This window comes from Penicillium concentricum (assembly GCF_028827145.1).
Source record: "Penicillium concentricum strain IBT 3081 chromosome Unknown utg000003l_segment0_segment0, whole genome shotgun sequence".
In the NCBI taxonomy this organism is placed as follows: Eukaryota; Fungi; Ascomycota; class Eurotiomycetes; order Eurotiales; family Aspergillaceae; genus Penicillium; species Penicillium concentricum.
Window position 1 is genome coordinate 294,899 of NW_026622756.1, and position 24,387 is coordinate 319,285.

At 53.7% G+C, this 24,387-nt stretch overlaps 3 protein-coding genes across 3 annotated transcripts; 1 reads left to right on the plus strand and 2 right to left on the minus strand.

The window, feature by feature from the left end:
- Positions 1-232: 232 nt before the first annotated feature.
- lah (involucrin repeat protein) lies at positions 233-19,932 on the plus strand (the record flags this gene model as incomplete). The annotated part of the gene is made up of 4 exons (XM_056725702.1): positions 233-6,361; positions 6,539-14,507; positions 14,546-18,324; positions 18,391-19,932. The coding sequence occupies 4 exons, from the start codon at positions 233-235 to the stop codon at positions 19,930-19,932; spliced, it is 19,419 nt and encodes a 6,472-aa protein (XP_056576553.1).
- Positions 19,933-20,673: 741 nt separating this feature from the next.
- On the minus strand, positions 20,674-21,578 carry N7517_007973 (TIM-barrel enzyme family protein; the record flags this gene model as incomplete). Its single annotated transcript, XM_056725703.1, has 2 exons — positions 20,674-21,425; positions 21,491-21,578. The coding sequence occupies 2 exons, from the start codon at positions 21,576-21,578 to the stop codon at positions 20,674-20,676; spliced, it is 840 nt and encodes a 279-aa protein (XP_056576554.1).
- Positions 21,579-22,030: 452 nt separating this feature from the next.
- Positions 22,031-24,179, minus strand: N7517_007974 (fungal specific transcription factor domain-containing protein; the record flags this gene model as incomplete). Its single annotated transcript, XM_056725704.1, has 4 exons — positions 22,031-22,283; positions 22,343-23,511; positions 23,567-24,101; positions 24,154-24,179. The coding sequence occupies 4 exons, from the start codon at positions 24,177-24,179 to the stop codon at positions 22,031-22,033; spliced, it is 1,983 nt and encodes a 660-aa protein (XP_056576555.1).
- Positions 24,180-24,387: the final 208 nt, after the last annotated feature.

Here is a 24,387-nt window from a genome sequence, read left to right on the forward strand (position 1 = left end):
AAGATATCAAGGTGAATTTAAGCGCCACAGGTTCAAGTTGAGATCCACTTGGGGCCTTTCCCGGGTACAAGATCCACGGGTCAGCTCCGTTGTTTACTTCCCCCCCCAAACCCATAACATTACATTCCCTCTTACAACTAACACTTCCCCATACCTTTAAACCCCCATTCCAATCATTACATTCCTTTCATTCCACATGGTTTACTCTGGCTACCCCAATTAATTGCCCACCATGTTCAAGGCCCTAATGGGCGGGGGCCGCTCGTCTTCATCCGACGTTCGCAGCTCCAAGAGCAGCCGGCGCAAATCCGAAAAACCCGACAAATCCGACACAAGATCGATCTCAAGTCGCAAGTCCTCACGGGGTGACGACCGTGACCGCGGCCTGGGTGACTTGTCGTCTTATTCGCCATCGGCTTCGCGCAGTAAGCGTGGCCCACCTAGTATCGCGGGCGACTCCATCGCATCAACCTATGTGACCGCTGAGCCAGAAGCCATTGATGAGTCCGATCGCTACTACATTGAACGCGCATTAAAACGCAGAGACAGTGAACGGGAAAGCAAGAGTTATCGTCGGCGCGACCAGGACCGATCTGAGAGTCCAGAGCGTGAGAAGAGAAGGAGCCGCCGAGGAACACAAGATACTCTGGACGATGAATTGGATCGGGAGCGCGAGCGTCGCGAGCGTCCTCGTACCCAGCCAGGGGATCCGTATGTGCCCCCGATCTCCACAAACATGCCGCCCAGCGCCCCCGGCGGGCAGTTTGCCGCCGAGATTGGTGCCCCGGGATTTTCGCAATTCCCCATGCAATACGACACTGGGATGCCATCCGCAGGTTACTCGCCAGCGCATGAAGTTTCATATGACCCGCACGTGCAGCACCAATTTCCCGGCCAGTTTCCAGAGCAAAGTACTGCACCGTATCCGCCGCCTAACCCCGCTGGCGCTGCAGCGGACTACTATGGTGATCAAGGCCAGTCTGTTGAGCACCAGCCCGGCGTTCGACCGGCTCCCCCAAGTGTGCTTCCTAACACTCAAGCGCACTTGATGGCAGCATCTCCATCGGCTAACCCACCCCCAGAGCCCAGTAGCCTGGGAGAGACTGGTGCGGCGGCGACCTATTTCGACGATAGCTTCCATGCTCCAGCACAGCAAGGCCAGCCGCCGGTTGTGTCTTCATCTAGACCCCCGAAACCATCCAAGCCTTCGAGTCCCCCGAAGCCTTCATCATCGGGCGTTCTTCCTGCTGCCGCTATTGGAGCTGCGGCTTATGGCATTGGTGGTATGATGTCTCATTCTGAGTCGCATTCCGCCGCGCAGCACACTACTTTGTACACTCAGCAGGGCCAGCCAGCGGTACACGGCCAGCCAATGGTACACAACCAGTCAATGGGATACGATCAGCCAATGGCAAGCAGCAGCCACCAGCCTCCCTCCAAGCCAACCCACTCTCATAGCTTCAGTGAAGGGGTCGGTATTGCGGCTGCAGGTGCTGCAACAGGGTACATGATGGGTCATCACCATCACTCCTCCAGCCCCGAGCACGCACCACAATACGCTTTCCAGCACGGGCAATCTTCTCAAGTTGGTGGTATGTTACCGTATGCCCCTGGGCACAATAATGCTTTGTATGCTGGAGGCGCAGGAGGGTACGCTGCCCAGGCTACCTACAACCCAGGCTTCTATCCTCATGGACCCAGCTCGCTAGCTTTCCAAGAGCGTCAGCGTGGCGCCATGGGAAGATTCGTTGATTTCTGGCGTGACCCCGAGGCCGTTGGAAGATTCGAGGACTATACAGAAAGTATCGGTGTGTGCAAATACTGTTTCCAACCTGGCACGAGCTCCGTCGATGCCCCTCGCAAGCACCATTATAATAGCCGCCGCCGACACTCCGACGATCGGCGGAGCAGTGGTAGCTCCAGAGTCAGCAAAATTAGCCGATATAATTCCTCTGAAGATGAGAGCCGCCGACGGTCAAAGTCTAAGAAATCTTCCTCGTGGCTGCCAGGCATGCTGGCCGGTTATGCGACCAAGTCGCTCTTCTCGAGCAAGGAGTTTGACGATTCTTACAGCCTTCGCTCAGGCCGAGTAGCCTCCTCCCATGGGGAAGAAGATGACCGAAGGAGCCATACCTCTCGTGGTGTGACCCGTCGTTCTGGCCGCAGTCCTCACAGAGAACATTACGTAGACTCCAAGCATGCGTCGCATTCTGGACATTCTCGGTACACACGCTCCAGATCGCGGTCTTCCTCTCGATCTGGCCGGCATTCCTATTTGAAGGAGGCCGCACTCGGTGCCGCAGTGGGCGGGGCTGCGCTGGCTGTTTCAAAATCGCGTAACCGCTCCCGAAGTCGTTCTCCTGGAAGACGACAGAGCCGAAAGGACTCGTCCTCATCATCGTCCTTTGTCCATCATGCTAAGCCCGGCAAGAAGTCCATCGCTGGTGGTATCGGGTCTTTCTTTACTGCTTCTTCTGAGAACAGGAAGAAACGTCACACCAAGAAGCGGAGCGGTTTCTTCTCTTTCAAGAGTGGCTCTTCATCCTCTTCATTGGATAATGACCTTGCTTTTGGAGATGGATTTTCGAAGAAGTCCTCCAAGCTTAAGAAGAAGGGCAAGAAGGGTAAAGATGTCGATACCGCTTTGCAAGAACTCAGCGACACCGCAACCCGGTTGGCTGGCTCCTCGCCCCACGGTCCCGGCCGCACTTCAGGCCAGATGTACACAGCTCGATCTCGACAGTCCAAATACGCCCACTCTACCACACAGGACGAAGAATGGGTCGATGCCGAGTCGGACGACCAGTCTTCTTCAAGTATTAGCTCTGCGCTCGCCTTCGGAGGAAGCAGCGCTGAGTCCTCCTCTGACTCTGCTAGCAGCAAATGGGGCTGGAGATGGGGAAGCAAGAAGGACAAGAAGAAGGACAAGCGGTCGAGTGCCACGAATGCCGCTCTGGTAGCTGGCGCTGGCGCTATTGGAGCCGCTGCAATTTCTTCCGCTCGTCACCGTGATAGTGAGCCCCCGAGTAGATCTGGGAGCTTGCAACATGTTTACCCAATGCCTACGTCTGACCCCTCTCGCTTTGATGTTGCGAAGATGTCCCCATCGGTTTCTGCCGGGGAACCAACTCTCATCCGGCCGGGACCCATTCCCCTTCAGCAGCCTCAGCCCTTTACCCCTGTCTCTCAATCAGTGTATACTACCCAGGGAGCTGTGCCAGTATCGATCCCTGTATACAGTGCCCCAGCAGTCCCAGTAGCCCCACCATTTTTCGCCAATGGGGTTGACCACTACGGCTCGCAGTTCCGAGGCCCTCGGGATCCAGCATGGGCACCAGAAGAGCCACCATACGTTGACCGCCGGAGACCTCATCGCAGTGATTCCTCTCCTGTTTTCCCCACCCAGGAAACTGCTTCCAGCCTCAAGCGCCGGTTCACTGCTAAGGATCAAGCCTCCGTGCAATTCAACTTGACAGAAGAGCAAGCAGAGAGGGAACGCCATCTTACCCGTCGTGACAAGAACTCCCGGGGTGAAGTTGCTGATCAACCAGTTCAACTCATTGACCGAGAGGAAGAGCTAGCCCGCAAGGAAACCGAGCGCCAAGAGCGCCGCCGAAGGGAGCGAGAGGATGAAGAGCGCCGGTATGCTGATGACAAAGGAAAGGACTCATCCTGGGTTGGTGCAGTGGCTGCCGGAGCTGTTGGCGCGGCTGCTGCCAGCACTATTCTCTCTCGCAAGACAGATGACGATGAAGCCTCTGAAGCCAGTCAGCGGTACAATGAGCGCCGAGAGAAGCGCCGCGCTGAGCGGAAGCGCGATATGGATACGGTGTCAGATACTTCCGTCGTGTCGCGCTTCGATGAAAAGGTGACTACGGTGGAACCTCGCGAAGACCAGAAGAAATGTTCTCCTCGCTCTCCCCGTCAAGCACCTGTTTACGACGATTACGCAGAATTTTACGCCCCGGAAGAGATACGACACAGCGCAGATGACCATGCTCGCAGCGGCGACTCCACTAATATGCCCACAATTGTGGAGATAGAGCCGGCCAGCGAACGTGCACATGAGGAGCCTGCGCCTGCAGAGCTAGATTATTCATATGAACCCTATCAACACGTGGATCGGCTCCCATGGCCAGTCCCTGGGCTTAACTTCATTGAGCCGACCCCTCCCCAGAGCGTGCACGGTGGCTCCGTACGCGACGCTACCTCCCCAACCGCCCCTGTAACTAAATCTTATGATACCAAGCCTCGCGAACGACCGCCCGGCTCTCGGGTCTCCTGGGGTGAACATGAAACTCATGAATACGAGATCCCCTCTTCTTCTGAACAGGATCCTCTTGAGAATGACATTTCCCCTACCGAAATTTCAGCCAAGGATGTTCCTCTCCCGGCATCCGAGATATCCCAAATCAAGGATATCCCCAGCAAACCGGAGTACGGCGCCGACATTGAATTCGCTGCCACAATCGCTGCTGCGACTGCCGCAGCCGGGTTCGATCCCACTCTGGTCACAAACGACCCATCTTACCACACCCGCACTTCCCCTCCTGGGTCGGAGGATGAACACACGTTTACCTCGCCCTGGTCTGCGTCGGCTCGGAAGGAGCCCCACGGCTTCGTGGAAGGCGAGCTTGAAGAAATTGACCCCAAGTCTACTAAGGATATCCCTTCCGCTCCCGAGCACGCGGTCCATAACAAGGATGAGCTTTTCTTCGACGAGCCGGAATTCTTCTCAACAGATCGGGACATTTTGTCGGGACGCCGTGACAAATCCTCGATCGCCCAGGAGGTAATCGAGCAGCTGAATGGCAAATATGGCAAGCGCGACCGTACCGCTTCACCCGAAAAAGACGTAGATGTCTTCTCGATGCCTGGTGGCTTTGACACAGCCGACTCCAGAGAGTTAGTTGACAATAGATCCGCGGTCTCGGCGCCGGCGCCTGTTGCTATGGACCCAGAGACCCCGACCAAGTCCATGTCTAAGAAGTCGAGGCGGAGTGGGGATTTCTTCGATCTCCCCGAGTTCCAAGAGCGCGAACAGGTGGAGTCTGTTGTTTTGAAGGATGAGCCATCGAAGTCCCGCAAATCCCGGCGCAGCGGCGACGACTTTGAGATTTACGAGTCACCGGAGGCATCTCCATCCCCGGATGACTCTTATTCGGTTGTCTCTGCTCCTGTCTCAAAGGATGAAAAATCCAAATCAAAGTCCAGGAAGTCCACGAGCAGTGGTGATGACTTCGGCATTGCTGACTACCCGGATTCAGTGGTTCCTGAGTCTCGTGATGATTCATTCTCTGTTATCTCTGCTCCTGTTTCGAAAGACGAGACATCCAAGCCCAAGTCCCGCAAATCTCGACGGAGCGGCGACGACTTCGAGATCTACGAGTCGCGCGAACCATCTGAATCTCGGGATGACATGCGCTCGGTTACCTCTACTCCTGCTGGCTACGAGTACGAGTCGTCCAAGTCAGGAAAATCCGGACGCGGTGGGAATGACTACGATATTCCCAGATCGCGAGACATCTCCGAGTCTCTTGACGATAACCGGTCTGTCTTCTCTGCACCTGTGTCCAAAGATGAAACCAGTAAATCTCGCCGGTCTCGACGTAGCGGAGATGACTTTGATATCTCAAGATCGCGGGATGTGTCTGAGTCTCGTGATGAACCTCGCTCTGTCGTCTCTGAACCAGCCAACTATCGAAAGTCTCGTCGCAGCGGCGATGATTTCGACCCCCGCCGTGATGCCGAAGCTGTTCCTGACGACGAGGAAGGTGGCGAGGAGAAGAAGAGACGCCGCAAGCGTCGATCCAAGCATGAGAATGACCCCTTCTCTGTTGATGATGATGCCCGCTCTGCTATTACAGACATTGGAGACGACAAGTCTGAGCGCCGCAAGCATCGGCACCGCTCATCCCGGGAAGCTGACTTTGATGACAATGCGTCTATAACCTCTTCTCCAGCTCGGATTGACGAATCCCGGGAGAAGCGCCGAGGCAAGGATGAAAAAGAAAAGAGCGGTGGCTTTTTGAGAAGCATTTTCGGCTCGCAGGTATCGGCCCCAGCTGAGCGTGTTCGGCCCGACCATTCTCGCTCTTCCTCGCTGGACAAGCGATCATCCCGCGAGGCCATATCTGAAGCTGGTGTTGAGGATGAACGCCGTCGCCATAAGAAGCGTTCTTCTAAGCACCGCAGCTCCAGCAATGGAGATGAATTGGATCGCTACATGTCGGACAAGGAGAAGAGTCAGGATGACCCAAACCTGGAGGAGTACAGGTCCAGTAGGCAACAAAAGGAAGAGCGGCGTCGTCATCGGTACGAGGAAATCGTGGATTCAGGAAGGAAACGGGAATCTGAGAAGGTATAGCATCTGAACTTTTCTTTTACTTACTTATGTTGTGATTTTGGTTGTACACTTTATTGTGCCATATAGTTTCCCTTTTTCGCTGGTTGATCTAACCAGCTTGCACAAAAACCACAAAACCCGAACAAAAAGAAAAGAAATGTACTAAGCTTTTATTGGTTTTATTCTGTGCAGGACTATAGTGCCAACTTCGACGAGGAATCTTTTTTAAGGGAGCGCCCTGAAATTCTAGCAGAGCGCGAAGATTATGCTTCGTGGCTTCCAGCATCAGCGGATAGCGCAGCTGTACTCGCTGCAACATCAGGACTGAATGAGATCTCGCAGAGGCCCCGGAGCCACTCAGCCTCTCCCCCAGTCACAGAGAAGACACTTGACTTGACCCCAAAGTCTTTGAGCCGCCCCGCTTCACCTGAAACAAGCCACCCACATGGGTCCCGATCCCCCAAGCAACGCCGACACTCCGTGGCTAAGTCCACCATAGAATCACCCACAGCCGTGCCTCTCCACTTCCGCCGACCCCCAACCTCCCCAAGCCTAGCGCGCGCAGTCCCCGATGAACAATCCGCCCCTGTCGCCTCCCCCGGCTCCCCAAGCCAGCAACGCAACCGCCGGTCATCCGAGTTCCGAAACTCGCGCGAGATTCGCCCTCTATGGCTTGTCGAGCGCCATGGTCTGACCAAGGGCGAACCCGAGGCTGAGGATCCCTTACCATCGCTCCCATCCAGCAAGAACTCCTCTCGCGTCCCGTCAGTAGAGGACCTAAAATCCCTCCGCGACGACGACGGCCTTAAGACCTGGGAGCATGTAGATCTGAGCCACTCAATTATGGAAAACCAGAGGCCGACCGGTCTGACGATTTTCACTGACCATGCAAACGAAAGCCATGATAGAGACCTTGATCTCCTCGGCTCGCAGCACCCCACGCCTACCGCTGACCACTTCCAAGACGCAGAGTCCAGGAAGGAGAGGCCCAGGTATGAATTCCACTCTCCTTCTGAGCTCCTGCGGGACCCCGCTGTTCTAGACGAGTTGCCTCCTTCGCCTACGCTGGACGCTCTGCCTTCTGCAGAGGGCTCCATGGTTGGCGTTGGCTCCAGGGAGCAAGAAACGCAACGTGCTCTTGACGCTCTCGAGGGCGTGTCCCGCCCTCAGCACGAGCCGGACACTCCGACTCAAGAGAAGAATTTGTTCTTCAGCGGCGCTGCGGACTTTGCCAATGTTGTCGGTGCAGCTGCCATTGCTGCCACCAGGGAGCATGATGAGTCACGCTCCTTGGCTGCAGATGAATCTGCCAAGACCCACGGCTTCAGCGATGTTGTTAATGCAGCGATCGCTGGTGATCGTTCCCCTCACGACTATGACAAGGCACCTGTCGATGAGGAGGCGCCTAGTGAGCCCATTACTGCCATCGAAGAGAACGTTCCCGCTGCACTTGAGTTTGCGCACCCAGAGACGGATGCAGCCAGGGAATTTGTTCCTGAATTGACTGAACAGCCTGTTGAGTCTTCTGATATCCACACTCAGCTCAAGACAGACGTCGGTGCCGATGAGGGCGCGGCTACCCAGTCTTCTAAGAAGAAGACCAAGAAGAAGAAGGGCAAGAAAAACCAGGCCCAAAATGCGGAGCTCGAAGCCTCCGAGGAGCCGCTCGCGCAGGAAGATTTATCCAAGGAGCTGGTACAGGACCCTGCTGTTGACGCGCCTGTGGTCGAAGCTGTTTCTGCCCAGACCAAGGTTGCTGTTCCCAGGCAATCTCAACCCGAGTCTTTTGAAAGATCCCGCGAGCTTGAACTTGAGCATGTGGTAGAAGCTGCTGCTGTTGACCCCGCACCTATCGAGAGCGCCCCAGGTGAGCCCGAGGTTGTTATTCCTGAGCAATCTGAGTTTGAGCTTGAGCCTTTGGTTGCAGCAACTCAAGAACCAGACGTTGCCACTGCTCCTGACTCCGAACCTACTCAGGTTACGCCTATCGACACACAACAGGTGGAGGACACTGCATCATCGGCTAAAAAGGCCAGGCGCGACAGGAAGAAGCAGAAGAGGCAATCTAAAAATGCATCTACTGTTGAAGAGCCTGCAGATGATACTTCTGCCTCCAAGGACATTGTGGGCCAGCATGAAGACAAAGTACCTGTGCCTACTGAAGAGATTATGGCTGCATCCTTGCCCGATGATATTGCCATTTCTACTGAACTTGCTGAGAGCACCCCTGACCAGACCGCGACCCCATTAGCTGTCACTGATGCCGAGCAACCTCCAAACCAACAGGAACCCGAAGAGCTGGCTCAACCTGTGGAACAGGTATCTACTGAAGAATCCGTCCTACCTGTTTTCGAAGATCGTAGTCTACCCGTTCAGGAAGAGCAGACCCCAGACCCTGTTTTCACCGACGCGAATGAAACCCAAACTCCCAGTGCGAATCAACCAGAAGCGGAAGAACTATCCCGCAGCTTGAAAGAGATTGAGAAGCCAATTGAAGAGTCTGCTCCAGAGGCCCCTCTCGATCACACCACCACTCAAAGTCCTGAAATACCCAAAGAAGACACCGAAGGCGAAGACAACTTTGAAGAGGCTGTTGAAGAACAGATGCCACAGCCCGCCGAAGAGAAGGAGGAGCCTGTACCTGAGCCTCCCATTGAAGTGGCTGCAGATTCCCCCGCAGAGGCTTCGGAAACAAAGGCGGAGAAGCGGAAAAACAAGAAGAATCGCAAATCCACTACCGTCGAAGAGCCTGAGATTTCCGCTGAAACGTCCGCTCCCGAGACTGAATCCCAGCCAGAAATCAAACAGCTCGAACCTGAGCAATCAGTTGTTGTCGATCCTGCGGATACCCAATCCCCTCCAATTGGCGGTGAAGCCTTAGCTTCTGATCTTAAACATCTTGAACAACCGGCCAAGGATGTCGACCAACACTTCGAACCCACCGCTGAAGGGCCTGCAGCTACCCAAGAGCAGGAGCAAGTCCCATTGGAGGCCGACGTGGATGTAACACCTGTCGCGACCGACCCAGTGGGACCCACGGGGCCATCCGATGAACTGTCAGAGCCAGTCGTCGTCGAGGATCAGCCTAAGGCTGAATTCCCCGATCCTGCTGAGGATGCTTCTCGTGAAATCCCACAGACTTCTGCTGTTGAGACCCAACCCGAAACTGAAGTTCACGCTGACCCTCAAGTTGAAGTTGAAGCCGAGCCTGAAGTCGCCTTGACTGCGGCTCAGAAGAAAAAGGCCAAGAAGAATAAGAAGAAGGGCAAGCAGAGTGAATATTCTATTCCTGACGACGAGAAGCCTGCTGAGTCTACTTCGCTGGCACCTGAAATTGAGACTTCCGCCGAAGATATAGCCAAGGAAACCCCTCTTATTACTGAAGAGGCACCGGTGGATGCGCCTCAGCAAGTAAGCGAGATGAAACTGCCCGTCGAAGTCAAACAATTGCTTGAGCCCGAACAACTCCCTGAGCCTGAACAAATTTCTGAGGTTGAACCGCCCCAGGGAGAACTATCTCCTGGCCCTCTTCCAGAACCAATGGCAGAGGTAATAGAGGCAGAGACACCCAAGGAAGAGCCCATCGCACCAGAGGAGCAGCCCAAAGCTGAAGAAACTCCTGCCGAGCCGGAGGTCCCTATGACCGCCGCGGAGAGGAAGAAGGCGAAGAAGGCGAAGAAGAAGCAGCAGCAGCAGCAGCAGCAAAATGAGCAAGAAGACAGCATTGGATCTGTTCCTGAAGACATCAAGCCCGTTGAGACTGTGCCTACGCCCGATGTCGAATCCGCCGAGTCAAGCAAGGATATTGCACCTGCTGCGGAAATTGATGATGTTGCCCTAGTGGACCTCCCTGCAGCTGTGTCTTCCGAGCATGCTGAGACCGAACCGGATTTTGCGCTTACATCCACAAACGAGCCCGAGGCGGCTCCAGTCACTGAAGATCCTCTTCTGCCAATCAATAGCCAGACTATCGAGCTAACCAGACATATCGATCCTCCCGCTGAGGCCGAGCTCCCGGTAGAAGCCGCTGCCCCATCGTCTCAAATTGAGGCCTCCGAAGCAATCGCCAATGTTCCACTTGTATTGGAAGAGCTCGCCGCTCCTGTCCAACAGGTCGATGCCTTTAAGCCAGAGGAGCCGAAGACTGAGGATACGACCCCTGCGCCGACAGAGGAACCTTCGGTTGACGTTGCAGAGATCGATGCCCCCAAAGAACAAGAACAATCCCCTGAACCCGAGATTTCAATGACTGCTGCCGAGAGGAAGAAGGCTAAGAAAAACAAGAAGAAGCAGCAGAAGCAAGAGTCCGTGCAGCTTGATGAGCAGCCCACGCGTGAGGCTGAGCCTACTTCTACTGAGGAAAAGAGTGGTGAAATTGTGCCCGAGACTGAGGCCTCTCCCGCCGGAGAAGCTGTTGCGGGTGTTGATGAGCCCTCAAAATCCGAGGCAGCCTGCGACCTTGAACCCGAGACCACGGAACAAGCTCAGGATGTGGCAATTATTGACTCCGAACTTGCTCCCGAGGCACCCACAGACGAGCCTATTTCTACCCCAGAGATTGCTGAACAAGCTATTGATGTTCAATATGTAGACAAGGAATCTGTCCCAGAGCATACGGTTGAAGTTTCTTCCACGGAAGAGCCCCAGGAAGAACAAAAGCTTGATTCAGCCGTCAGCGAGGAGCCTGCCTTAGACAAGCCTCTCGATGAGAAGCCCGCAGAGTCTGCGACAGAGCCAGTTGTGGAGGAGACTCAGCCTGCGGAGTCCACACCAAGTCCAGTGGTGGATCAGGGAGAAGATGAACAGTCGGCAACTTCTTCCAAGTCGAAGAAGAAGAAAAAGAACAAGAAGAATCGCCAATCAGTTGCCGCTGAAGAGGAACAGCCTGCACTCGCTGAGGAGGAGTCCAATGTTGTCCCTGCCGAGGAAGAGGTTAAGCTTGCCCCCGCCGAAGACGAGCCTGCACCTGTGCCTGCCGAGAGTGAATCCACTAAACCGCCATCTCAACAGCCTGAACAGCCTTCTCATAAAGACTGGGAGACTGCTATTGTGACGGAAGAGGCGCCTAGGGCCGAAGAGCCCTCCCCGGGAGAGACCACGCAGCTAGAGGCCCCTGCCGATGCTCCTGTTGATTCAGCCGCTATTGAGGCCGCTGAAGAGGCATCAATGACTCCTGCACAGAAGCGGAAGGCTAAGAAAGATAAGAAAAAGCGTCAATCAGTTGCCGCGGAAGAGGAGCAGCCTGCACCCACCGAAGAAGAGCCTAGACCTGTGCCTGCTGAGAGTGAACCCACCGAACTAACGCCATCTCAAGAGGGTGAACAACCTTCTCCTGATAAAGACGCGGAGACTGCTATTACGACGGAAGAGGCGCCTAGGGCCGAAGAGCCCTCTCCGGAAGAGACCGCGCAACTAGAGGCTCCTGCCGATGCTCCTGTTGATTCAGCCGCTATTGAGGCCGCTGAAGAGGCATCAATGACTCCTGCTCAGAAGCGGAAGGCCAAGAAAGATAAGAAAAAGCGTCAATCAGTTGCCGCGGAAGAGGAGCAGCCTGCACCCACCGAAGAAGAGCCTAGACCTGTGCCTGCTGAGAGTGAACCCACCGAACTAACGCCATCTCAAGAGGGTGAACAACCTTCTCCTGATAAAGACGCGGAGACTGCTATTACGACGGAAGAGGCGCCTAGGGCCGAAGAGCCCTCTCCGGAAGAGACCGCGCAACTAGAGGCTCCTGCCGATGCTCCTGTCGATTCAGCCGCTACCGAGGCCGTTGAAGAGGCATCAATGACTCCTGCACAGAAGCGGAAGGCTAAGAAAGATAAGAAAAAGCGTCAATCAGTTGCCGCGGAAGAGGAGCAGCCTACACCCGCCGAGGAGGAGTCTAAGGCCGTTCCCACTGAGGAAGAGGTCAAGCTTGCACCCGCCGAAGACGAACCCACACCTGTGCCTGCCGAGAGTGAATCCACTGAACTAGCGCCATCTCAAGAGGTTGACCAGACTTCTCCCAATCAAGTCGCGGAGATCCCTATTGTGACGGAAGAGGCGCCTAAGGCGGATGCCTCCCTAGAAGAGACTTCGCAGCCAGAGGTCTCTGCCGATGTAGCCGCCACCGAGGCGGCTGAAGAGGCATCAATGACTCCTGCCCAGAAACGGAAGGCCAAGAAAGATAAGAAAAAGCGCCAATCCGTTGTTGCCGAAGAGGAACAGTCTATGCCTCTTGAGGAGTCCAAGCCTGAACTAGCCAAGGAAGAGGTCAAACTTGCACCCGCCGAAGAGGAGACCACGCCGGAATCTGTCCAGAGAGAGCTCGCGGAGCCTAACTCGGCTCCGGAAAACGAACAGCCCACTGTCGACAAAGATGCACAGACTCCTATTATGACAGAAGAAGCGCCTAATATCGAAGAGCCATCTCCGGAAGCGACTTCTCAGCCAAATGCTTCTGCTGATGCAGCCGCCACTGAGGCTGCCGAAGAGGCATCAATGACTCCTGCTCAAAAGCGGAAGGCCAAGAAAGATAAGAAAAAGCGCCAATCAGTTGTCGCCGAAGAGGAACAGTCTGTGCCTCTTGAGGAGTCCAAGCCCAGACTAGCCGAGGAAGAGGTCAAACTTGCACCAGCCGAAGAGGAATCTAAGCCTGAATCCGCCCCAGAAGAGTCCACTGAGCCTGAGCCGACTCATGAATCCGAACAGCCAATTGTCGACAAAGATGTGCCGCCTCCTATTATGACAGAAGAGGTGCCCAGTGCCGAAGAGCCCGCTCCCGAAGAGGGTCAACAGCAGGATGCAGCTGCTACCGAGGCCGCCGTGGAGGAGACAACGACTGCCGCACAGAAAAAGAAGGCCAAGAAGGACAAGAAGAAGCAACGCAAGTCTGTTGCTTTTAACGATGATGTCACTCCAGCCGAACAGCTGAATCTAGAGCAGGGTTCCCCTGTACCTGAAGACAAGGTTAAATCTCAAGATGCTCCGGCTGAGTTGGTTATCTCTGAAGAATCAGCCAAGGTGCTGTCATTGACTGAAGAAGTCCCCGAGACTGCTGCTGAAGGGAAAGTCTTGGAGAAGACAGAAGAACCCGCTTCCTTGGAACAAAACAAGGAGATCACCGAGAATGAGCCAATCTCAACTGCTGCGCCCGGTAGCATTTCTGTTGAAGTCGAGGGGACAAATTCCGCAGCGGAGTTGCCAGAGCAGCCGGAACAAGAGTCCCAGACTCCCTCAGAGCCCCAGTCGCCAAGTGCACAAGAGCCCGAAGTTGCCTTGACTGCGGCGCAAAAAAAGAAGGCGAAGAAGAATAAGAAGAAGGCCAAGTCTACAGACTTGGCCGACACCGCCCCTGCTGCCACAGACGCAGCGCAGGAATCTGAGCCTAAATCTGAGCCCAAATCCGAGCCCATTGTTCAAACTTCGACTGATGCTCCGGCTGAGCCCCCAGAGTTGCAAAATTATTTATCCTCTGAGCCAGCACAGCCCGCAGAAGTCCTGGAGCAAGAAAATACGATCGAGCCTGAGGCTCCTAAGGCGGAGGAACTCGAGGCAACAGGAAGCGTATCTGACGATGTGCCAGAGGAAACTCCTGGCGTCGAGGAGACCGGCAATGAGCCACTGGCCACTGAAGTGATTGTCGATGCCGAGCCAACTCACTCCCAGAAAGCAGAGGCGATTACCTCTGCTGCTGCTGAGCCGACCGAAGAAGAAGCTGGTATGTCAACCAAGGAGCGACGCAAAGCTGCCAAGAAAGCGAAGAAACGCCAGTCCAAGAATGTCGACGCCGATAACGACGCCGCAACATCCGATTCGCCCTCTGCCCCGGCGACCGAGCCTGCTACACCCATTGAAGCGGTCAACAGCGTCGAAAAGGTCCTCACCTCGACGGACACAGACGCTCCTGGACTTTCAGCCGTACCGGCGTCCTCGCCTGCGGAACATGACGGTAAAGAAAATCAGTCCCACGCCATAGAAACTTACGACGCCACGGCGCAAGATACGGCCTCGACTGATAAATACATGTCTTCGCAGGTAGAGCAGACGCCGATAGAGAGTCCTTTTTTAGATTATCCTCCCCAGCCCGTGCTTGAGCGTTCAGTTGATTCCGGCGAGTTGGTGGAGGTAAATGCTCAGCAGGAGGGCGATCTCGCCCCAACTGCACGGGAGCCAGAGGGGGGTTGGTTGAGCCTGTACCCCTTGAGGAGATAAAGACAGTTGTTGATGGTGAGAATGTTGAGGAGAAATCGTCTGTGCCGGAAGCAGGCGATCTTTCCGCGGAGAAAGAGATTGAAGAGACGCCTGTGGATACGCCGATTGATGTTGTTACTGAGGCACAGACACAAGAATCGCCTGTGGAGGAGGAAGCTTCTGAGACAGCTGTCTCGAAGAAGCAGAAGAAGAAAAACAAAAAGAAAAGCAAAAATCAAGAGGAGGAAGCTGCAGCCCCTGAGCCTGAGATCTCTACCATAGAGGAAAAGGAGCAACCTGAAGCTGCGCCTTTGGTTGAGGCCGAGCCCCAGCCGGAGGTAAAGGAACTCATTGAGCCTGAGCTTATTGTTGAGGCCCAACAAGTTCCAGTTCCAGTTCCAGTTCCAGTTCCAGTTCCAGTTCCAGAGGAGCAACCGGCAGATTATTCACAGGGAATCGAAGAGCCTGCCATTGTCCTGATAACCGAGGATATTGATGACACCAAAGAAATCAGTGTCCCGGAAGTCGAGGCCGTTGCTCCTCCTACTGAAGAGCTAGACACAACCGCTGCTCCAAAGAAAAAGAGCAGGAAGGACAAGAAGAAGCAAGGCCAATCAATTCTTGCTCAAGAACCCGAGGCCGAGGCTGCAACGGAGTCAGCTCCTGGCGAGATTGTCACGCAAGATGAGCCTGTCACTGGCGCAGATGAGCCTACAGTGCAGCCTGTTGATGCCGTCGAGGACGCCGCAAAGGACGCCGCAAAGGATCTGGTAACGTCTTCTGAGGACACCGAACAACATATTCCAAGCCAAGAAATAGAAAGCGGAAAGCACTCCCTTGAACTTCCATCCACTGAATCGAAGATTGAGGAAGAAGACAAGCCGATCGAGGAAGCTACCGAAACACCGGCAGAGATCCCAGATGACAAGCAGCCTAGCGAACAAGCGCCGCCTGAAGCTGCCCCTGAGCCAGAAGTGGAATCCGCGACTGTCCCCAAGAAGATGAGCAAGAAAGAGAAGAAGAAGGCCGCCGCCGCCGCCGCCGCCCTTCTGGAGGAAGAAAAACTTGTCGAGTCACAGCCTGCACCCGAGGAGCCCTCAACAATTACTCCCCAACCCCTAGGGGAAGTGGTGGAGCAGCATATCGCTCAAGAGCCGCAGCCGTCAGAGACTGAGGACAAGCCTCAATATGAGGTAGAGAAGAGCATTGACGAAATGGCAGGACTGACAACTTCCGAGCCGAAGGAAGATGTCCTGGAGCAGCCTGTTGAGGCACCCAATTCTACCGAGCCTCTCGAATTTGAGGAGAAACCCGAGGGGTTTACAAAAGAACTAGTTGAGGAGCCATCTGCGGTCGATACTATTACTCGGACGATGTCAAAGAAGGACAAGAAAAAGGCCAAGAAACAAGGCAAGCAAGAAGTTATTGAGCCGACTTCCCGTCCGACCGATGATCATATCCCTACCACCGAGCCTGCAACTGCAGAGGATGCTCCTGAACCGGAGGCAACTATTGAGGATACCCTAACAGAGCTTGTCCCTACCACCGATCTCGCGACTACAGAAGCTGCTATTGAGCTAGAGGCGACTCCTGATGAGACCCCAACTGAGACTGTTCCTGAGCCTGAGTCCATTGCCCGGGAAGAACTCCAGGAGGCCCCTAAGCCCGAGCCTGAGAGCATCGAGACGCCAGCTCTCGAAGGATTTAGCATCGTATCGGAAGACAAACAACCACCAGAAAAGGAAAACAATGAGGCAGTCGTCTCTCTGGACACACTTGATACGACATCACCCGCAGAACCCACTGGCCAAGACACCAACAGTGAGCCCCTTGACCTCGAGGCTCCTGCTGAGCACAACGACAAGGAAGATGAGGCTCAAGTTGGGGCCGATGCACGAAACATTGAGAAAACAGCTGATCTCGAGGTCGCCGAGAGCCTCATTAAAGACCAAACCGGAGAAACTGAAGTGATGCAGGCTCTCTCCAAGAAGATATCAAAGAAGGACAAGCGCAAGGCCAAGAAGAGTGCTGGAGTCAACAAAGAAGTCTCGACTGAACAACAAGAAGAGACACAAGCTGATGTGGCTGAGCTGCCCACAGAATATGAGATCCAGCCGACAGAGCCTGTCGTGGAGCAAGCAATTCTCAAGGAACCTGAACATGCTGCAGAACCTCAGCCTAGACCGGAGCGAGAGTTGCCAATTGAGGGCCCCCTTCCGGTTGAACACCAGCCTATACTCGAGTCAGAAGTTCAGGCTGAGCCTACGCAACCCGACGCAGAACCCGTTGTTGGCGAGGAACTTCCTCTTTCACGCAAGTCCTCAAAGAAGAAGGCCAAGAAGGCCCAAAAGGCTAACAAATCCCTGGATATTGAGCCTCCGGCTGAAAATGCGATTGACGCGGACCAGCATGCCACCATTGTGCCATTCGAAGATGACCACTCCAAGGCACAAGTCACAGAAATGCCAGACGATAATTTGCCCCACGAAGAAGACTGGCCGGCAATTGACTGGCAGGCCAAGTTCGAAGAGTCCCAGAGATTAAGAGAAGCGGAGCCTGACCCTGAGCCGGACATTCCACCTCCCGAGCCGGAGATTATTGGAGAATTTGTTGAATCTTCATTCCCCGAGGTATTGGAAGAGGTAGAAGAAGCTCCAGAGGAAGATTCTTGGGCCTTGCTGAGCAAAAAAGACAAGAAGAAGGCCAAGAAGAACAAGAAGCAGTCACAAGAAGCTGCACCGGAACCCGAGGAGCCTTCCCTGGAACCCTTGAATGACAAAGAGATCGAACCGCCTGCTCGAACGACTACTCCCGGTGGATCTAAGATTGCCAACTTATTTCCCGGCCTCGAGCGTGCGGGATTTCGGCGATCAGCTTTGGACCAGCCAACACCGTCGCTAAAAGATAGTGCTGAGGATGAGACAACAAAGTTGGAAGCGAATCGCGATATCGCGATCCCTGTCTCGGAAGCACCCCTAGCGACCACTGAAACCAAAGAAATTCGCCAAGATTTCACCTCTGAGCTGCCCAGCAGACTTGAAAGACAAATTGAGGCTACAATCTCGGAACTGAGCGCTCACTCCGAACCTCCTACTACTACGGAGAATGATTCAACCAGGGAGCCAGACCTGCCGACGCAAGGCGAAAGGTCCTTGGATGCCCCATTGATGTTGTCAATGAAGCCCTCCAATGAACGGACTCGTACCGATGAACCTTCTTCTCCTACGCATCTTCCACCCCGGGCGGAAGCTGGAGAGGAACTTTGTGAACTACGCCGATCACCATCAATCCATGGACGGCACCAGCATCCACCCCGAACATGGAGTTTGGATGAACCTTCTCTACCAGCTCTTGCCCCATCACCTCCTCGATCACTCTTTGGACCGATTGACGATGTGCGACCTCGGACTCCGCTTGATACAATTGCGGAACAAGAACCACGGGGTGATCAGGGAGGGACGGCTCGTCGGACTCCCCGTCTGGAAATGAAGCCCGAACATGTCTTACCTCGACCTCAAACACCAGTCCGGAAATTTACAGACAATGCCTTTGATCGAGAAGCTTGGCCCACAGACAAGGATTTCAAAGAAATTCCCAAGACACCTGAAGGGCCAATTTTAAAGCCAAGCACCAGCAGTGGAAAATTACGTCGTACAAATCGCAGTATTAGTGGCGATCTGCGGGCGGCTAGTCGAGCACTAGATTCCCAGCCTTCACTCGATCTCGATCAGCTCCCGTCTTCCTCCTCTTATGACCCCGTCACCGACAAGGGCAAACGTCCGCTGCGAAATATGTCGGATGTCTATGTAAGTTATTAATTTACTTACTTCTTTTTGCCATTGTTTTTTGTTTTTGTTTACTAATTTCCGCAGGAGGGATGGGGTGAGACGCCCAATTCCCCACGGTCGCCCAGCCGACCGCCTAGTGTCCGACGCCGTCGCAGCATGCAACACTTACAAGACATCGAAACTCGCCTCGACCAGCTCATCTCCGAGAACCGTCTACTGATCGCCGCCCGCGATGAAGCCGAACATAAGCTTAAGAATTCCAGCGTCGCCCGTCGAAAGAGCGACCGTGCGCTCAACACCCGCGACGGCGATCTGCGCGATCGGGAATCAGAGGTGGAACAGTTGAAGAACTCGGTGGAATGGCTTCAGAGGGAGACGACTCGTCTGACCCAAGAGAACGAGGGGCTGACTGCATCCAACTCTGCTCTCGCCGCCGCCCACGCCGCCGAGGTCAACACCGTGCGCGAGTCGTCCACACGCGAACTGGCCGAGTTGCAGTCACAACACACCCAACTCTCGTCCCAGATGGAAGATCGAGTTCGACAAGAGATTGAGTCGGCTCTTGCGCAAAAAGACATTGAATTGCGCCGTCTGCGCACGGAACTTGAGGAGGCTCGTGATAAGGTGAAGGAGCTTCAACAACAAATTGCAGCCTCGGTACATGACAATGCCCTTGTCTTCCGTGATGAAGAGTACTTCGATGCTGCCTGCCAGAAGCTGTGTGGCCATGTCCAATCTTGGGTCGTGCGCTTCTCCAAGCACAATGATAAGCGTCGCTGCCGCCCACTCAGTGAGTTGCAGGATGAAAAGATCGCAGACCGTTTCGACAATGCCCTTCTCGACGGCTCCGATCCCGATGCCTACCTATCCGATCGTGTCCGCCGCCGCGATGTCTTTATGTCGGTGGTCATGACGATGGTCTGGGAATACATCTTCACCCGTTATCTCTTCGGCATGGACCGGGAGCAACGTCAAAAACTCAAGTCTCTTGAAAAACAATTGGGCGAGGTGGGCCCAACCCGTGCTGTGCATCGCTGGCGAGCCACCACTCTAACACTGCTGTCCCGGCGACCAGCGTTTGCTGCACAACGTGAGAGCGATACGGAGGCTGTTACTCTGGAGATCTTCCAAACCCTATCGCGGGTCCTCCCTCCTCCGTCTCATGTTGAATCTCAGCTCCTGGATAATCTCCGCAAGATCATGCGAGTAGCAGTCAGCCTGTCCTTGGAGATGCGCACCCAGCTGGCTGAATTCATCATGCTGCCGCCTCTGCAGCCTGAATATGATACCAATGGCGACCTTGCACGCCAAGTGTACTTCAACGCAGCCCTGATGAATGAGCGCAGTGGTTTGACAAACGACAACGGCGAGCTCGAAGCTCAACAGTCCATTGTGCGCATTGTGCTCTTCCCTCTTGTTGTCAAAAAGGGCAATGATGTGGGGGAGGGTGATGACGAGGTTGTCGTCTGCCCTGCTCAAGTCCTCATTGCCCGCCCCAGCAAAGACAAGAAAATATCAAGGATGATGAGCGGCGACCGCATGTCCATCGATGCTTCCAAGTCGGTCCACAGTGTTGCACACAGTGTGGCACCATCATCTATGATGGACATGAGCAATGTGATCTGAGGCGTCACACTCCGATCATGATCGCTCCCATCTTATACATGCGTGTTTGCCGTATCCTTGCTCTTATTGTCTAATCATTTGTGTTCTTCTTCTCTCGCCGGTCGGTGATATGGCGTCAAGGTCATTTGACGTAACGGTCATTGCAAGGCCGATGACCGTGAATATGTGGAGTTATTTCTTTTATTTTCCTGTTTCTATTCGATTTCTTGTGTTCTTTCTAAGACAGTGTGTCAGCGTGTGTATTTACCATAGCTTTGATGTCTTATGAATAATGACCTGTACTACATGGCAATGTAATAATCTATTTCAATTTTATTCTTTCTACTTGACTTGTTACTTCTCGGATCATTGAACTGGACTATATATCTAGATTCCTGGGTAATAGAGGCTATGAAGGTATGGGGTACTTCGTATAGTAGGGGGATATGAAATGTATAGTGGGTGTCGGGGCCTTCGGTAAGGTCATGCAAGAATGACACCAATCTATGAAGACGGTCCGAAGGGCCAAGCTCATCTGGCGCAGTCAAATCGCCCATGTCCTGGCACGAATAAATCACCCTTTCATTGTTCCAAATTTACATTTCAATCAGCATCTAAGCTTTATTTTATTCTTCTGTTAGATTACTGCGAATGTGAATTGAGCATTTGAAAGAGACTGGCCCAAAAACACAAAGTATTCCTAATGAGTTCCATATTACATCAGGTGGCTCGGTAGAAACTCCTCGGGTACTCTAGAGACAACTACCTCTTCAAGGCAATCTTTTTGAACTCGGCAGTGGTGTCTCTGATAGCTACTTCAACAGGAAGTCGCTCCATCGAACTGGCCCCATAGAAGCCATGCAAACCCTGCACCCTATCCAATACGAATTTCGCATCTTCTGGAGCAGCAATAGGTCCACCGTGACACAGCACAATGACATCCTTATTGATCCGCACCGCCGCATCCCGCATTGCCTGGATCTCCTCGACACATTGTTCCAACGTCTTTCCAGTCTTCGCCCCAATCAGCCCAGAAGTAGTTAGACCCATATGTGCCACCAGGATATCCGCCCCAGCCTTCGTCATAGCCTCAGCATCCTCGACGTTGAAAATATAAGGCGTCGTCAAAATATCCAACTTAGCCGCGTGCCGCACCATCTCCACCTCTTTACCATACCCCATCCCAGTCTCCTCCAAGTTAGCACGGAAGTTGCCATCAATCAGTCCCACCGTGGGGAAATTCTGAACACCAGCAAATCCCAATTCCCGCAGCTGCTTCAGGAACCGCGGGATGTCCTTGAATGGATCGGTACCGCAGACACCCGCAATCACGGGGATATTCTGAACGATAGGAATGACTTCGGTGGCCATTTCGACCACCACCTCGTTAGCGTTGCTGTACGGCATCAGTCCCGCGAGACTTCCGCAACCCGCCATGCGGAAGCGACCGCTGTTGTATATGATGACTAGGTCTGCGCCGCCGGCCTCGACCGATTTTGCGGAAAGACCGATGCCTGGTGGATTAATTAGCCATTGTTCGATAGAGGGGTGAGGGGGACAGATGACATCAGGTACTTACCAGCGCCGGCCCCAACAATGGGTTTCCCGTCTTCAATTTGACGGCGTAGGTTGGCGAGAATCTCACTGCGAGAGGTAGGTGGTGACATACTTGAGGAAACGAAGACTTGGAATGTTTGCAAATAAAGGGAAAGATGTTCTTTCCAACTCGAGTTTACCAATTAGATCATGATTCACGCACAAGGAGCGGATTTAAGCGCGGAGGAGGCGGAGGCCAATGTAGGTCCTACCATCAGTGGATCTAGATATTCCGAATTAGGACTAGTGAGTATTACCCTTACTAATCGGGCATAATTTGCTTCATTATTTTAGACGGTTTTTGTATTTCCGTCTACTCCAGGGCTACTCTACTTGAAATCATCTTTTTGAATATGTTATTTATGAGTGCCTGCAACAATTTGGGATAATTTAATATTCGATACGCTTTAGACCGATCTATATGAGGTCCCAAGGTCCCATACCATCTGATTGGGACTAGTTTCACTGACGGTGGGACCTATGTTGTCCTCAACGGAGGGCGGAGGGCGGAGATAGTCGCGGATCAAGATGTAGTTCCCATTGGATTCATAATCAGATCCCACTGGTCCCAGTCCATGTTCACAGGGTTGATCCATTGCTGCGGCTCAATCTGTCGAACCAGACTGGGGAAATCAACATCCGAGGTGAATGTATGACCATTACTAAGATCAACGGGCTGGCTGATGGGATTCTGGCTATTTGACTTGTCGCCCTGTGATACTGCACTGTGTAGTCCATCCGGTGCCATGCCCGAGGCAGTCATCCACCTGCTAGATCTAGAGAATTGTCCGTCAGTTCTAATAAAAACACATGTCACGCGCGGTAGGCAACTTACAGCATCTGGCCGAGAATCCTTGCGGTCCGGGTGCACAGCTGACTTTGTGCCTTTGATGCCTCAAGTCGAGCATGACACTCGTGCAGCAATCGCACCACATCCAGTGTACAGGGTTCTTGGGGCTCTATAGAAAGGGCAAGCACCAGAACGAACGCGGCGTGGAAAGCATGAAAAGCGCCCCGGCCACGGATATACCAGCAGAAAGGCTTGAACTGGGGTAGTTGGTGGAAGTCAGCATGCAGTTCCAAGACGCGCTGTGCACTCTTCATACAGCGATGCTTCGACCAGCTATGCTGCGGAAGACAAAAGGTCCCTTCATTTAGTATATTACTGTGGAGAATGAGAACTAGGTGATGGGCAAAACTGAGCAGCAGATTGGTATGAACAACCGACGAGTTGCCCCCAAGCATTGAGGCGTAATTCTTCTCCAGTGGGTCCAGCTCGGCTCGGATGGCAGCGTCCAGACGGTGGAGGGCTGTTGGATCCTCCGGCCGTGCAGCCAAAACGGGGTTACAGATCTCCGAGGATATCTGAAAGAGGCGCGATTTTCGAATCAGATATGAGACGGGGCTGATGCCTACTGAGGTTGCAATCGGCGCTGGTTGTCCCTGGATGATGTCTTCATCCCACACCTCGGCTGGGGATAGGACACGCGACGAGAACACTGATTGGTAGATGTCTAACCCGGTCACAGCCATATTTTGATTACACAGCAGCGTGACCAGGCCTAACCAACAACGGCGACGCTCCTCGACTTCGACAATATCCAAGGAAAACGTGGCCGGGTCAACGTGACAACCAATCGAGAGCGCCAGATGATAAACCAGCCCGAGAAGAGTCCATGTTTGGCCATGGCTATGGTGGATCCCATAGATGAGGTTTAGCAATGCTTGTAGTGTAGATATGTTATGTCGCCAGAGATAGCGATCTGCTTCGAGGCATTTCATTGCCGCTGTGTAATACCTCTCCGAGAGCTCTGTGACTCGATCCCAGGGGGTAGGTTTGCGGCTGAGATTCTTAAGCAGAGAGCTGTCATTTTCTAGTGCGAGGACAGCCGTGCCGAGGATAGTAAAGAGGAGAGCAAGCCATGCTAGCGAAGCCTGATCTGGATCCTTGGAAAACTGACGATACCGTTCGTGAAACGTAGGGCTATGTAAGATAGGAAAGAGCTTTTTCTTGTTAGTTTCCAGCCACCATAATGATATCGGGAGTCAGAGAACCTACGGGCGCAATTGACTGGAAATAAAGATCCTTTAATTGATTGCAATACTCCGTCGGAGGGAGCTTTGCTAAGAGATTAGGTATGTTTTCAGCATCGTGTTCGCCAAAAGGGTATGGTCCGCTAGGCGTGTCAATCATGGCACTCTCCTGGCTATTAAAAGGACCCTCCTGAGAGACTCGATTGAAAATACGCCGGCCAGAGGTAATGGGGAGGAAGCGCACGTGTCCTGAAGCGGATGGGATCAGAGTGCCCGTTGCAAAGCCTGTTGCTGGCTCTGATCTCCGTCTCGCTTCTACTTCTGAATCCAATTGGGGGACATCCAGCGGAGGTGCCGCTGCCTCTGGCTGCTGGTCCTTTGCATGTAGCAACTGCTCCAGCTTTTCTATCCGAGCTACCAGATCAGCATTGGGTTCTCGGGTGTGACCTTGATATCGTGGTTGGAGAGCGGCGATAGGGGACAACGAGCGATTTTCCACTGGCCGAGCTTGTGACTGGGAATGCTGCGGCTGTCGTCGGGAGGGTATCTGGGGCTGCCTCCTGGTACTATAGACACACTGTTCTAGAGGAACACGACGTCGTATGCAAGTACCGCAAGCGGGGCCATCCCGGGGACATCGGATCTTGCGAACGCGGCACGGCTCACAGGAGATCGGAAGACGCTGGCGTGAATTTTGAGCGGACATAGTAATCTCCACGCCAATAAAGACGGCCAATACTATAGAATATGCATGGGAGTTTGAACGGGGTTGCAGTCGAGAGCGGACTCAGCGGAGATATACGGAGAAATGCGGGGATAATTTCCAGTTTGTTTTTCCCGCTTTTG